A 15291-nucleotide genomic window follows, 5' to 3' on the forward strand; every position below is an offset into this window, starting at 1 on the left:
AATCATTACCGTTCTGGCTTCCAACCGTCAGTCTTGTGTTATTTCCTGCAGGCAGCTGGGGCAGCCTCAGTGAGGGGCCTGGCGGCTGGTTGCCCTGGTAACGCCTTCTCGCCAGGTTCCAGGTGAGTGATACAAGGTTTCCGTTCAGAACCACCTGATACATGTGAGTGTGTGGCCGCGGCCTGGGAGGTCCCTACATGGAGATCGTGGCCCTGCAGGCCCTGGGCTTCCATGGCAGGCACCGGATGCTGGGATTTGTGGTTCTCTGATCCCAGACTCCTGTACATGGGATGTCCCCTCCACATTCTGAGCTTTTGTCACGTTGTCTTTGAAGTGAGGTATCTGGGTTATAATTATATGGTTATATGGCAGAGTGGGGGAGGGCACGTTATACCCTCAGTGATGTACCCCAATAATCCCACCGACAGCGATGTGGAAACACTTCTGCCACTAGTCCGTCACTGTACAGCACAGTCTGCTGAGCCCGACATATGGGGCACCTAACATGGCAGCAGCCAGCCCTCCCACTAAGCCAGTGGTGGTCCGCACCTCCTCCGACCCCCTATAGGACTGCTGAGAGGAGCCGAGCGCTGCCTCCTGAGATCCATACTTGGAATTACTGCTAGGATTGGGGCGGAATCCCCAGCGATTATTAAGTTATCACCCATCCTATGGGATAATTGACATTTTGGGAATAACCCTTTAAAGGATTGTCCGGCCTTAGGCTACAAGTCTAAGTCTATGTGACTGCAGACTTGTAAATCCTCGCATCGCGCTCACTGTGAGGATTCTCCGGCCGCGGGCGTGTGACTCGCATACATGAGGTCGTGTTCCAGCTAGACATGCGCTGCCTCATTCCAAGCGAACAAGTCTAGTCGGAATTATGCAAGTCCCATTCTTGTGGTCACATGACCCCTCGCTCCCAGTGACGGCGAATCCTCACCACACGGAGTGCACACGCGATAGTGACTGCAGACTTGTAGCCTAAGGCCGGACAACCCTTTTAAGCTCATGATGAGAATCCCAGCACTAACAGTTTATGGTTGAATGACATTCGCCCATCCATGTGTGTTACCATCCAAGAGATGAAGACTGATTTTTTTCTCAGTTGCTCCCTTTTTTTCTAATCCATTTTTTTCCACTGAAGAGCTGTGATTACTTTAAAGCCAATAAGAAAACCCTGGGACGTTCACATGTTTTTATTCCAGGAGATCCACAGATGTAAAATGGAAGCTTCCGGTGTAAATTTGTGTCTCACGGAATCCCATAGACTGGATGGGAGTAGGACTTGGTCTGTGTCTCACTGCGATCACTGATTTTATAGGATGTGAGAACTCTTCCATTGTACTTTATGGGTCTGAGCACTGTTTGAAAAGAATGGGACAGCACTGGGGCGTGCTCACAGATGTAGCCCTTTAAATCTCTATGGCCCATGCTTACCATCTTCTTGTGTGTGATTTCGGGCAGCACGTTATGCTAATATTTTACCGCTCCTCTTCGTCACTGCAGGTTCTCCAGAACTATCAGAAAATGTGGACAGTTTGACATATGTAAAGCGATTCTGTCAGCATAAAGTGACTGTTCAAACCAAGCACAGGCGCTTAGTGCACCCTTGGTGTGGCCAATCACAGGCGCTCGGTGCACCCTTGGTGTGGCCAAGGACAGATGCTTGGTGCACCCTTGGAGTGGCAAAGCACTGGTGCTCAGGGCACCCTTGGTGTGGCCAAGTATAGGTGCTGGGTGCACTCTTAGTGTGGCCAAGGACAGAAGCTGGGTGCACCTTTGGTGTGGCCAAGGACAGAAGCTGGGTGCACCTTTGGTGTGGCCAAGGACAGGCGCTGGATGCACCCTTGGTGTGGCCAAGGACAGGCGCTGGGTGTGCACCCTCGGTGTGGCCAAGGACAGACTCTGGATGCACCCTTGGTGTGGCCAATGACAGGCGCTGGGTGCACCTTAAGTGTAGCCAAGCACAGGTACTCGGTGCACCTTTGGTGTGGCCAAGGACAGACGCTGGGTGCACCTTTAGTGTGGCTAATCACAGGTGCTCGGTGCACCCTTTGTGTGGCCAAGCACAGGCGCTCTGTGCATTCTTGGTGTGGCCAAGGACAGGCACTGGGTACTCCCTTGGTGTGGCCAAGCACTGTAGCTCGGTGCACCCTTGGTGTGGCCAAGCAGGTCAGAGCACCTTCCCACCTACTTGTTTTTCATCTATCTCCTCCCTCCACCTTTTTGATTGACAGCTCTTGCTTTACATAGGAAGGCAGAGACAGATTGAAGACAAGTATGTAAGGGGTGCACTGAGCCGCTCGGGAACACCAAGGGTGCAAATAACAATGGAAAACTCATTGAAGAGGTGGAGGTTCCGGTCTGTCTAAAACCTTCCTGCAGGAATCTGTAAAAATAATTCTTCTTCTTTGTGTTTTTGCTCTTGATCTTCTAGGTGGTATCACGTTGGTGATTTCTTATTCTGAATGGATAATACGAGTTACACTGCTAAAAAATGTGGCGTTCGGTTTCAGCCGCCGGCCATTATCTTAGTATATGAGAAGACAGAAGGGAAATCCAGACAACGCATTATGCCCATCAGGAACTTCTCCAAATTCTCCGGTAAGATGATGTAGATACTTTTTTAGGTCAGACCTGGAGACCTGTGGCCCGAACATACATCACGGTCCATACTCGGTGAAACCCGCCTAACTTTCAGACCACTGTTCAGTGACAATATGGGTGATAAAGAGTAGGGTAGGACTGTGCTGATGGCGGCTATTTCTGCAGAGTTTATACAAATGAAGAAGATGGACGCTGCCATTGGCATCACACACTAGGATCTACCGACCTGCTATATTCTGATGTCAGGAGAAATTATAGCAATTTCAATAAGGAATCTGGAAACTTGCTTTAATTGCCAGAAATCACCATATCTTTATATCTTTGACAGTGTACTGACTTTCACATTTTTTTTGTAGTCTTTGGTATGAACTTTATTCAATTACCTGAAGATGGAACTAGAGACAGTGTTTTTCTTTTCCGATTGCCTAAATTTGACATGTGAGACAGTTTTCTTGCTTTTGATCTGCCTGTAGGTGGCAGTAAAGGGCTTTTTCTGTTTTATCAAACAGGTGAAGAGCACTATTAAATGGAATCTGTCAGTAGAATCCACTCTCCTAAGCCGTCCACATGTTCATGCAGGTCATAGGAGGCTGAATAAAAGGATTCCTTGATATCTGCGATCTTTTGTCTTATTCCAGAGACATTCATGTTTTTCTTATATGTCAATGGGCTGTTAAGATCCATGGTCCAGACATACAAGTGCTTCTCACTAAATTAGAATATCATCAAAAAGTTGCATCAATGTGGCGTGGCATGGAGGTGATCAGCCTGTGGCACTGCTGAGATGTTATGGAAGCCCAGGTTGCTTTGATAGCAGCCTTCAGTCCATCTGCATTGTGGGGTCTGGTGTCTCATCTTCTTGACAATACCCCATATATTCTCTATGGGGTTAAGGTCAGGCGAGTTTGCTGATCAATCAAGCACAGTGATACTGCCATGTCCTGCTGGAGATTTAAATTTCCATCTCCAAAAATCTTGTCAGCAGAGGGAAGCATGAAGTGCTCTAAAATTTCCTAGTAGACGGCTGTGCTGACTTTGGTCTTGATAAAACACAGTGGACCTACACCAGCAGATGACATGGTGCCCCAAACCATCACTGATTGTTGACACCTCACACTAGACCTCAAGCAGCTTGGATTGTGGCCTCTCCACTCTTCCTCCAGACTCTGGGACCTTGATTTTCCCTTCACCATGACAGCACCGCACGTGAGAGATGGCATCCGCCCCCAGGAACAGGAAACCTGCAGCAGAGATAAAAGAATGGGGCGGCCCTTCTCTCCTCAGTTTGGTTTCTTGTTCCTGCAGGTGGATGCCTGTCGCAGAGCTTCTACCTCCGGAGGGATCCACTTCTGCTGATACCGGTCCGGAGGCCGAGGTCCGCGGGGGGGGGCAGCCATACTCGGCGGCATTGCGTGCGGTGCTGTCCGGGTGAAGAGGCTGCTGTGTCCGCTACTTTTTTCCCCTTCGCTGGACTCCCCGGCGTCCGCTCTGTGCAGGAGGCTGGTCCGGGGATAAGGGGCGTGTCCTTCACTGACGCTGGCGCCGAAGTCCGGTCGCACGGAAGTGACGTCACACGCCGAGGGAGCCGGTGTGCTGGACACTTCCGGGCGGAAGTTGTTCCAGAGGCGCGCACACCACTCCTGGTACATAATAGAGCAACCAAAGGAATCGCTGGTCCTTTACAGCAAGCAATCTGCCTGCTAAGATGACCGAACCAGCGATGGATCCGGACACACTGATGATGCCTGCGCCCAGAATGTCTGAGGAGGCACAAGCTACCGCGGTATCCGGGGTCCTGGAGGGGTGAGTGCCTTTGTAAGGCGAGCCACACATACTGATTCCCTGTACACTGTGTCTTTTAGGGAAGGAAAGCCACCTCCAAACAGAAAAATAGGGTCTGTGCACTATGTAAAGAAACACTCCCTAAACTATACAGCAAGAAAATCTGCCAGCCTTGTATTGACAAAACGGTTGCAGAAGAATCTTCTTCCTTATTACAAAATATTAAAACGATTATACGGGAGGAAGTCAAATCAACGGTTAAGGAGCAGCTGAAACATCATACAGCAAAGGGAACCCCCCCTCCCCCAACAAGTGAACAAGGGTCGGACATAGATTCAGGGGATGAACCGGGAGTATTAACCCCCTCTGATGCCTCAGACCTAGACTCCTCAGATGAGGAGTATGGCCACCCTTATTTCCAGTCTGAAGATATTGGGAAACTGCTCAAACTCGTTAGAGCGACTATGGGGGTAGAGACCCCTAAGGAGCCGCAGTCAATTCAAGACACCATGTTCAGTAATTTGGAGGGGAAAAAGCGTAACTTTTTTCCCTTCCATGATAATATAGTCAATTTAATTAAAAAAGAGTGGAAAAAGCCCAATAAAAAGATATCCATCCCTCAGGCCTTAAAGCGCAAGTACCCCTTTGATGAAGAGATCTGTGAAAAGTGGGAAAAGGCCCCTAAGTTAGATGCTGCCATTGCCAGCACCTCTAAAGGGGTAGCATTGCCATTTGAGGACATGGGAGCCCTAAAAGACCCCCTCGACAAGAAAGCAGATGCCTTTCTAAAATCGGCTTGGGAAGCAGCGACATGGTCATTTAAACCCGGGGTTGCTGCCACTTGCACAGCACGTGCTATGGTCAAGTGGTTAGAGGAGCTAAGTGACCAGATCAAAAACAAATGCCCGAGAGAGACTACTTGAAGCATTACCCTCTCTACAGGGCGCCGCAAGATTCCTGGCAGATGCTTCAATTGATTCTGTCAGAAGTGGCGCACGTGCATGTGCTTTATCCAATTCGGGTCGTAGAGCATTGTGGCTGAAAAATTGGACGGCTGACTTCCAATCGAAGGTCAAACTCTGTGGGGTACCCTGTGAAGGGCAATATCTTTTTGGTAAGGCTCTAGACTAGATCCTTGAGAAGGCATCGGACAAGAAGAAGCGATTTCCACCTCTTCCCTTTCCTAGGCGCCGATGGGAAACCTCTCGTTCGTCCTTTCGTGGATCTGGATATAGAGGGACCCGCGGCCGGTCAGAAGACAGGTCTAATCGGGGCAGACCCTGGAAAGATCGAAAAGAAAGGGGATTCCTTTTCAACAAGCCTCCCCCCAAGTCTGATCCCAAACATCAATGACGCCAAAATTCCGGTGGGGGGGAAGACTCCGATGGTTTGTCCACCACTGGGCAGCACTGCCGGCTTCTCAATGGATAACCAACTTGTTGTCAGAAGGTCTAAGACTCAAATTCTCCAGCCTCCCGCCAAATCGTGTAATAATGACACAAGTGGCCGAAAAAAATCAGGCCACACTAGAAAGAGAAGTTCATCTCATACAAAAGGAAGTATTAATAAGAGTACCTTATCAAGAGATAGGGAAGGGGTTCTACAGCACCTTGTTTCTAACGCCAAAACCAGACGGCTCGCTGAGAGTGATATTCAACCTGAAGGCTCTAAACCATTATATTCAAATAGAGAGATTCAAAATGGAGACCCTAAGAACGGCGATAAAAGTACTCGACCCAAACTGTTACATGGCAGTGATCGATCTTACAGATGCTTACTACCATGTGCCAATCGCTGTCCAACACCAACAATACCTGAGATTAGTGGTAAACCTTGCAAAAAAAACCACCCATCTACAATATCAATGTCTTCCCTTCGGGGTGGCTATAGCGCCCCGCGTGTTTACAAAAATCATTTCCGAAGTGGCGTCCTTCATCAGGAAAGAAGACATAATGCTGGTACCTTATTTTGACGATTTTTTGGTAATCGCAAACAACAAAGAAAATTGCTAGAAAACAGTCACAAGAGGTGCTGACCAAATTAGGATGGATTATAAACCCGAAAAAATCAAGACTTATCCCAACACAGACTCAAGAATTCCTCGGGATCCTATTGGATTCAGTCAAACAGGAATGTATCCTCCCACAGAGGAAAATTCTAACTATTCAACAGAAAGTACAACTGTTTGAGCTACAACGGACCATCTCACTACGGAATGCAATGTTGCTCTTAGGAGTTCTAACGGCAACAATTCCAGCAACACGGTGGGCACAAAGCCACACACGAGAATTACAATGGCAGATACTAACCGAACAAATGAGGAATCCATACAATCTGAATCGGAAAATTCTTCTATCTCCAAAAGTTCAGGACTCACTAGAATGGTGACTGAGAGCAAAAAATTTAAGCAACGCAGTGCTTTGGTCAGTGCAGAATCCAGTAGTCATTACTACCGATGCGAGTCCATGGGGGTGGGGAGCACACTTGGAGGATCAGGTCCTTCAGGCCTCAATGACAGCAGCGTCCTCCAATCTAAAAGAATTGTCAGCGGTAAGGCAAGCACTTCTTCATATAGGAGAAGGGATACGAGGAAGACGTGGTGGTGTTGTCCGACAACAACATAATGATAGTCTATATAAATCGTCAAGTGGGCACAAGATCACCATCCCTTATGGCAGAAGCCAAAGAACTTTTCACATGGGCCGAGAACAACCTTCTTTCCTTAACCAGAACATACTTAAAAGGGTCAGAGAATCAAATAGCCGACTTCTTAAGCCGTCACATATTACATCAAGGGGAGTGGTCCCTGAACCAGGGAATATTTGGGAAAATATGTGCCAGCTGGGGCGTTCCAGAAATAGACTTGTTCGCCACAAAAGAAAATCGGAAGGTGAGGAAGTTCTATTCTCTGAACCCAAGAGAACACCCGGAGGGAGTGGACGCGTGTCTATACCAATGAAACTTCCATCTAGCGTACGCATTTCCCCCGATGCCATTAATCCCGACAGTCCTCAAGAAAATTCGGGAAGACAAGGCACGAGTGATCCTCTTAGCTCCTTTTTGGCCGAAAAGGGCATGGTTCACGTGGCTCAGACGCATGTCTATCTCGGACCCGTGAATCCTCCCGGATGCCTCGGACCTCCTACACCAGGGACCAGTTCAACATCCCCAAGTACACAGGCTACATCTCACTGCCTGGAACTTGAGAGGGGGCTTCTATTAGCAAAAGGATTCTCAAACCCTTTGGTGACCACGTTGCTCGCCTGCAGGAAAAAGGTCACCTCAGAGAAATACCAAAAAATTTGGCAGAAATTCCTGGAATTCTCGGGGCGACAGTTGTCCGAGACAAGCCAAGAAGTCCCGGTAAAAGAAATTCTAGAATTTCTCCAAAAAGGGTTAGAGAGGGGGCTATCTACTACCACCTTAAAGGTGCAAGTCTCCGCCCTGGGTGCGCTGTTTGATCAGAAACTTGCTGACCACCCTTGGGTCTATAGGTTCTTGGCGTCAGTCATCAGCCCTTTTTGTCACCTTCCAGGGGACAAACGGGAAAAAAGGCCTCAAAGGCAACTATTGCACGGTGGTTGCATACGGCTATTTCACTTTCATATTCCTCTTCTGGCCAAGTTCCCCCACAGGGTGTTACGGCCCACTCCACGCGTGCTATTGCCACATCCTGGGCGGAAAGGGCAAACGCTTCGGTGGAACAGATCTGTAGAGCGGCAGTGTGGTCTTCACCCTCTACCTTCTTCCGACATTATAGGCTAGACTTAGGTCTATCAAACTTGTCTTTCGGGAGAAAGGTATTATCTGCTGTTGTCCCACCCTAGGAGTCTTCTATTTCTTCCTCTCACGTGCGGTGCTGTCATGGTGAAGGGAAAAAATGATAATTACCTACGGGCAATTTGATTTTCCAGAACCATGACCGCACCGCATTAATTCCCGCCCTGTCTTGGTGATGGTTGGGTGATTCACAAAAAAAAAAAAAAAAAAGTTTATTATATATAAGTATATGTATATGTATGTGTGTATATATATATATATATATATATATATATATATATATATATATATATATATATATATATACTATAAAGAGCTATACAATGTAAATATAATACAACAAAGCGGTCATCTTCCATACTCTGAAACAAACTGAGGAGAGAAGGGCCGCCCCATTCTTTTATCTCTGCTGCAGGTTTCCTGTTCCTGGGGGCGGATGCCATCTCTCACGTGCGGTGCGGTCATGGTTCTGGAAAATCAAATTACCCGTGAGTAATTATTCTAACATTACCAGAAATAAACACTTGAAATAGATCACTCTTTGTGTAATGACTCTATATAATATATGATTTTCACTTTTTGTATTGAAGAACTGAAATATATAAACTTTTTGATGATATTCTAATTTTGTGAAAAGCCCCTTTAGATCTCCCTGAGTATCTGCCTCCAGAGATTATTTTAAAGCTTTGGAGGCAGAGCTTTGGCTTTGTTCACATTAAGTTTTATTTGAGGAGTTGACAAACCATGACTTTTCAAGTAGAAACCCCTTTAGGAAATCCTCTTTTTTGGGGTAAGTTTTGGAGGAGTTTTTCTTTTTCTGAAGTTGTTTGGAAGAATGTTGGACACTTTTTTTTGCCTGAGTAGTTCTTTACAGCCTTTTTTTGGACAATGCCTTGTTGGGAGAGGTTTCCTTCTGCTCTAACAGGGGTTGGGAATCTTTTTGTGCCAAATTGTGCGCTAACTCCGCCCACAAAGTACGTCCTGACACTGGCACAAATGCTGCGTGCACCTGCTCACAGAGCAAGAAGGAACTAATGAGCTGGTTGCCATCAAAGCACAGGTGCTGGCTCAAGCAGTGGGGGGAAGGCGGCTAAAAAGTCATCGAGGGCCATGAACTACCCACAGGCCTGCAGTTCCCCATCCCTGCGCTACAAAGAAGTGGCAATCACTTTCCGTTTTACCCCCAGGAGTTTTTCGCAACCTATTCAGAACAAAAAAAAGTCATAGAAATAAATTGGAAGAATTTTACTAGTGTTTTTGAAGCAGTGTTTATGGAGGATTTTGGAGAGTTTCTGCTTAAAAAAAAAAAACTCAGTGTGACCATACGCTTATAAACACTCTTAGTAGAAGCTCACTGATGAATTCTTACTTAAAGGGAACCTGTCACCCCAAAAAATCGTATCTGAGCTAAGCCCACCGGCATCAGGGGCTTATCTACAGCATTACAGAATGCTGTAGATAAGCCCCTGATGTATCCTGAAAGATGAGAAAAAGAGGTTAGATTATACTCACCCAGGGGTGGTCCGCTGCGGTTCGGTCCGATGGGCGTCACGGTCCGGTCCGGTCTTTTCTTCTTGCAGCGGCTCCGGCACACTTTATCTGTCCTGTTGAGGGCAGAGCAAAGTACTGCAGTGCGCAGGCGCCGGGCCTCTCTGACCTTTCCCAGCGCCTGCGCACTGCAGTACTTTGCTCTGCCCTCAACAGGACAGATAAAGTGCGCCGGAGCCGCTGCAGGAAGACAAGAAGAGGACGTCATCGTAAGAAGATGGGAGGCGCCGGACCGCGACACCCATCGGACCGGACCGCAGCGGGACCGCCCCTGGGTGAGTATAATATAACCTTTATTTCTCATCTTTCAGGATACATCGGGGGCTTATCTACAGCATTACTGAATGCTGTAAATAAGCCCCTGGTGCCGGTGGGCTTAGCTCAGATACGATTTTTGGGGTGACAGAGTCCCTTTAACTCATTATGCAGATAACAAGAGACAATGCAGCACAAAGACGATAGGAGGCAAACATTGGATAACTTTTAATGAAACCTAACTGCAATTTATGCCAAAATGCTTCCATTTAAGTGAAAAAATACTGTATATAGCTGTATATTTTCACCACCCTAAGTATTCCATATTTCCATATAATCGAACAATAAATCGTGAATAAAGAAGAAGAGTTATGGGAATGGCTCCCCACCAAGCTGGCTTGATTGATAGGTCTCTTCTAGTGATAAGCGAACTTGTTCAGATAAAGTCATATCAGGGCATGCTCGGGTGTTATCAAAGTATCTTGGGCGTGCTCGTATATTATGTTCACATCCCTGCAGCTGCATGATTTGTGGGTGTTAGACAGCCTGATCAGATGTGGGGTTTCTTTAACAAACAGGCAATCCCCACATGTGTCCAGCCTAACAGCGGCAGGGATGCAAACGTAATATACGAGCATGCCCAAGATACGTAGGACGGAGATCGTAAGAAGATGGGAGGCGCCGGACCAAGACCAGGGATGCCCATTGGACCGGACTGCCCCAGGTGAGTATAATAAAAGTTACTTTTCTTCTCTTACAGGTCACGATGGGGGCAGATATACAGGATAATAGAATGCTGTATATCAGCCTTGAAAGGTGGTGGCCGTATCTCTTATCGGCCAAACCTGGTGACAAGTTCACTTTAAATACCCCACACACTGCCCTTCTCCAAAATATCCCCCTCACTCTGCCCATCTTTATAATATCCCCCTTACACTGCACCTCTCCAAAATATCCCCCACACAACCCCTCTCCATAATGTCCCCACACATACACATACTGCTCCTTTCCATATTTCCCCTAAACTGTTCCTTTCCAAGTTCCCCCACCCCACTGTCCCTCGCTGTACTATGCCCACTTTTACAATGCCCCATAATGCCCCAAATTGTCACATTATGTGCCATCGTATTAACACAACCCTTCCCTCCCCCAGCTCCTCATCTAACATGACATTTAATCTTCAGCTCCTCTTTGGAGTGCTTATCAGTGCCCGACGTCTCCTTTGCCTGTGAGACCCTGGCATCAGGGTTCTGACCTCATCACGCCGCCGCACGTCAGGTCCACGAAAGACAGAAATATATTTAAATATGGGAAGAAGGAGCGGTCGCATCCCGTACAGCTCCAGTGACTTCGGTGGCCCGCTGGCAGCCCATGGGCCATATGTTGTGCAGGCCAATTCTAGATAATGGGCAGACGCCATATGTGACAACTACTTTTCAGTGATACATACATCGTTTGTGACTGAGACTGGCTACGTGACATTGCTGATGTTTTATCCCGGTGGGTTTTGTGATACTTTGTGTTGTTGGTTTTCTGTGCCCATAGATTGCGGCCGAGCAGCGGAACAACTTAAGAACAATCCCCGGCACAGGGACTACTTGGAAGGCGTTTCATTGAAGCAGGTGGAAAGATTATATAAGTTACTGAAGGCACATCTGAAAGGCGAGAGTCTAGACGTTAGCCTCAATGCCATCCGGAGAGAAGAAACTGTAGATCCAGATGAAGATCTCAACAAACTGGATGACAAGGAGCTTGCCAAGAGAAAGAGCATCATGGATGAACTATTTGAAAAGAACAGAAAGAAAAAAGATGACCCGGACTTTGAGTACAATGTTGAGATGGATTTTCCTGAGGACGGGGTTGTGGAAAGCTGTGGTTGGGATGATGAATCTGAGATCGGCCTCTGACCACTGTCGGTAACACTCAGGTCTGATGTGTGAAGTGACGCTGACAATTCTTTGCCTTTGAAAAGAATAAGAATTTTTAAAGAGTATTACACTACAGAGTTTATTCCCAAACATCCGGCCTTCAGAGCTGAAATCTCACAGCACTTTTTATTTGAGTGCCTGCACTTTCTAGGAAATGTAATTGAATCAAAACCTAACTGGCTCACCGAGTCTCAACTAATCAGATTTTACTATCGGACTGCGTGGCTCAGGAACAACCTAACTGGGGCATGGGCACACTACTTCTTATTCAGGCGGATTGCATCTGAAAAAATTATCACAAAAAATGAACGCTACACAGCAACAGAAAAACCGACATTGCTGTGCACGTTCCTTCTTGCATCAGGAATTTTAACCGATTCAGGGTTCAGAAATCTTGAATCAGTTAAAAGAAATGATATATTCATTCTTCTGGCAGTTTTGTTTCCAACCCGCGCACTCTATATACTGGAAAGTATAGAGCAAAGATGGCGCAGCCGCCATATAAAATCAAGTGACACAACGCTGGCAAAGGTAGCGGTAGCTTTAGATGGTCACAGTTAGGCCGGGATCACACTTGCGAGTGCAATGCGAGAAACCCGCACGAGTCTCTCGCATCAACACCCGGCACTGCCGCCGGCACTCGGGACCGGAGCGTTCATCTGCATAGAAATACATGCAACCGCACACTCCGGTCTCGAGTGCCGGCGGCAGTGTCGGGTGGTGATGCGAGAGACTCGTGCGGGTTTCTCGCAAGTGTGACCCCGACCTTACACTGCATGTAGCAATTTTCTTCTTGTCAAATTGAAGGACACCCCAGTGGAACAAAGTGATGTCAGTGATATCTCTACAATACAGACGTAGCCGCAGTGTGCTGCTCCATGTCCTGAAATATGCAGTAATGTGAGACTTGGTTTCAGACTGCAGTTACACAAAATGTTCTTGGGCTTTTCTTATGTTTTATCATGCAGCTTTTACAAAGGAAACACATTTTAATAAATATATTTCACCTATACAATTTGTGGTGTAACTACATGGTGAAAAGCATCACATATAAATGCGTTGTTCAGCAAAATATTGCATTTCCAACTCTTCCGGCAAATCAGACACTTCTCGTAATTCCATCTGATTTGCACACTGCAGTCATACTGCTAATTAATGAGAAGAGATTTACCTTCTGGTGCTAAATGTTAAATATGAACACTGATCCAGGAATACACTTTTTATATTTAAGTCTGTAACGTAAAATTAGACTGACCGTAGTCCTACTGTTCTTATGTCTTATTCACACCTCTGTGATTTGTCACGTAGTCAAAAACCTGTCGGAGTGTCATCTGTATTTTTCATCCGAATTTCATCAGTGTCAGTGTCGTTTTTTTACCATCAATTTTTTAGCAGTAATTTTTACTTATGTAAAAATAAATAAATTGCAAAGCTTCTCCGATTCATTTCAATGTTTTTGAAGGGAACCCCTCATGTAAAATAACGCTATTAACCAGCAGATGTGGGGTTATTCTGCAGGTTAATAGCGTTCTAACCCTATGCAGAGCTGGCATTGAGAGCCCCTCTGCCAGGAGGAAATAAATTTTATTCCCCCCAAGCAGCCTCATTCTTTGTCACGCATGGTGCTGACAGTGTCAGTCACCGCTCGGAACATAGTGAGTGACGGCTTTAATCGCGCCGCCAGTACTGACTGACACTGGCTCATCATTAGGGCTGGCAGTCAGTCAGTACAGGTGGCGCGGTTACAGAAACTGTGTCGGCGCAACCCCTGTGACTGAAAGCATGAGGCTGCCGGGGAAGAGGATAAAGTTCATAGCCTCCCGGACAGTAGATGACATCCATGTGCTGTTCATGATTTTCACGGACCTATAGACTTGTATGGGGGACCTTTATTTGTGACGCCAATAAAAAACAGGCATGTCACCAGTAACGGAGGTGGGGGGGATGTAAAACCAGAAGGCAGAATAGTGCCCGGAACGTTTCCACCACACTCCAGGTGCACTAAACACCCTAATCGGTATGTTCGATAGCGCTTTGGTTTCTGCAGAATGAAGGCAGCGATGAGAACGCTCAGGATATGTCCACACAAGGCATGAAAAATGCTGTTTACAATACGAGTGTTTTTCTAACGCGTTTTCTGCTGCATTTTTCAGGTATTCATCTGAAAATTACCGCAAAAAATGCTGCAATAATTGACATGCTTCGTTTTGGGAAAAATCTCATTTTTACATGAGATTTCAGAAAACTCCTTGACTTCACTGGCACTGTAAAGCGCTGCGTATTTTATGCACCAAAATCGTAAACTCCGCAACTAAAACGCTGCAATTCCGCTACATGTGACTGTGTGCTTATACAGTCAGGTTGGGCTGACACATTCCCTTTAATAGTTTGAGGTCTTTCAGTGGTCTTTAAAACTGACAACAATGCTGGAAAAAATAAGTAAAATATGTTTTTTCACTTCTTTTAGGGAAACGGTAATAAAAATAATTATTGCCAACTAATCAAAAAATATTAACCTCTTCTCAACATGCACCATACCTGTACAGTATATGTCAGGTGCGGGTATCTGGCGCGGACTCAGGAGCTGAGCCTACACCTGACCCTGCAGGTACCAGTTGTGTTACATAGACAATATAGACATATCAATCTTTGACAGCAACATTTAAGGTGCACTCCACTGCAGGCATTCATTGTGACCCAATAAGGCTACTTTCACACTAGCGTTGTGTGACGTCCGTCGCAATGCGTCGTTTTGGAGAAAAAACGCACCCTGCAAAGTTGCCCGCAGGATGAGTTTTTTCTCCATAGACTTGCATTTGCGATGGATTGCCACACGTTGCATCCGTCGTGCGACGGATGCGTCGTGTTGTGGCGGACCGTCGGCACAAAAAAAGTTCCATGTAACTTTTTTTGTGTGTCGCGTCCGCCATTTTCGACCGCACATGCGTGGCCGAAACTCCGCCCCCTCCTCCCCGGACATTACAATGGGGCAGCGGATGCGTTGAAAAACTGCATCCGCTGCCCCCGTTGTGCATTTATTTCACAACGTGCGTCGATACGTCGGGCCGACGCATGGCGACGGCCCCGTACCGACGCTAGTGTGAAAGTAGCCTAAAACGATGGTGATGGACTACATTGACAGCAAGGGGCTTGCTGAAAGCCCCCATTGCTTCCATATTGGTACTCCTGTAAAGCACAACCATCGGAGTCATTTAGCTATATTGAGCAACACATTGTGTCATATATTTTAGTTTTATATATTGTAATACAGTGTATAGAACAAGCAATAATATAAAAACAGATTCAAGTATCCTAAGCGGGAAAATTAAAAGGAAAAAAAATAAATAAAAAATAACTGAAAAATTCAACTATTTTGGGACCCCTATTT

The 15291-nt window shown here is 46.5% G+C and overlaps 1 protein-coding gene across 3 annotated transcripts; it reads left to right on the forward strand.

The window, feature by feature from the left end:
* The first annotated feature begins 3 nt into the window (after nucleotides 1-3).
* On the forward strand, nucleotides 4-13338 carry CEP19 (centrosomal protein 19). 3 transcript variants are annotated; one of them, XM_077291233.1, is made up of 3 exons: nucleotides 4-122; nucleotides 2441-2607; nucleotides 11521-13338. In XM_077291233.1, exons 2-3 carry the CDS (start codon nucleotides 2472-2474, stop codon nucleotides 11880-11882), a joined length of 498 nt encoding a protein of 165 aa, XP_077147348.1. In that variant the 5' UTR covers nucleotides 4-122; nucleotides 2441-2471; the 3' UTR covers nucleotides 11883-13338. The 3 variants fall into 3 exon arrangements, with proteins under 3 accessions (XP_077147348.1, XP_077147347.1, XP_077147346.1); XM_077291232.1 differs by having other exon boundaries at nucleotides 110-163; XM_077291231.1 differs by lacking the exon at nucleotides 4-122 and adding an exon at nucleotides 217-338.
* The last annotated feature ends 1953 nt before the right edge of the window (nucleotides 13339-15291 follow it).

Source organism: Ranitomeya variabilis, chromosome 2, assembly GCF_051348905.1.
Source record: "Ranitomeya variabilis isolate aRanVar5 chromosome 2, aRanVar5.hap1, whole genome shotgun sequence".
Taxonomy (NCBI): domain Eukaryota; kingdom Metazoa; phylum Chordata; class Amphibia; order Anura; family Dendrobatidae; genus Ranitomeya; species Ranitomeya variabilis.

Coding starts and splice junctions, on each gene's coding strand:
- CEP19 (XM_077291233.1), top strand. CDS start 2,472: ATGGATAATACGAGTTACACTGCTAAAAAATGTGGCGTTCGGTTTCAG. Junction 2,608..11,520: donor GAACTTCTCCAAATTCTCCG/GTAAGATGATGT, acceptor CTGTGCCCATAG/ATTGCGGCCGAGCAGCGGAA.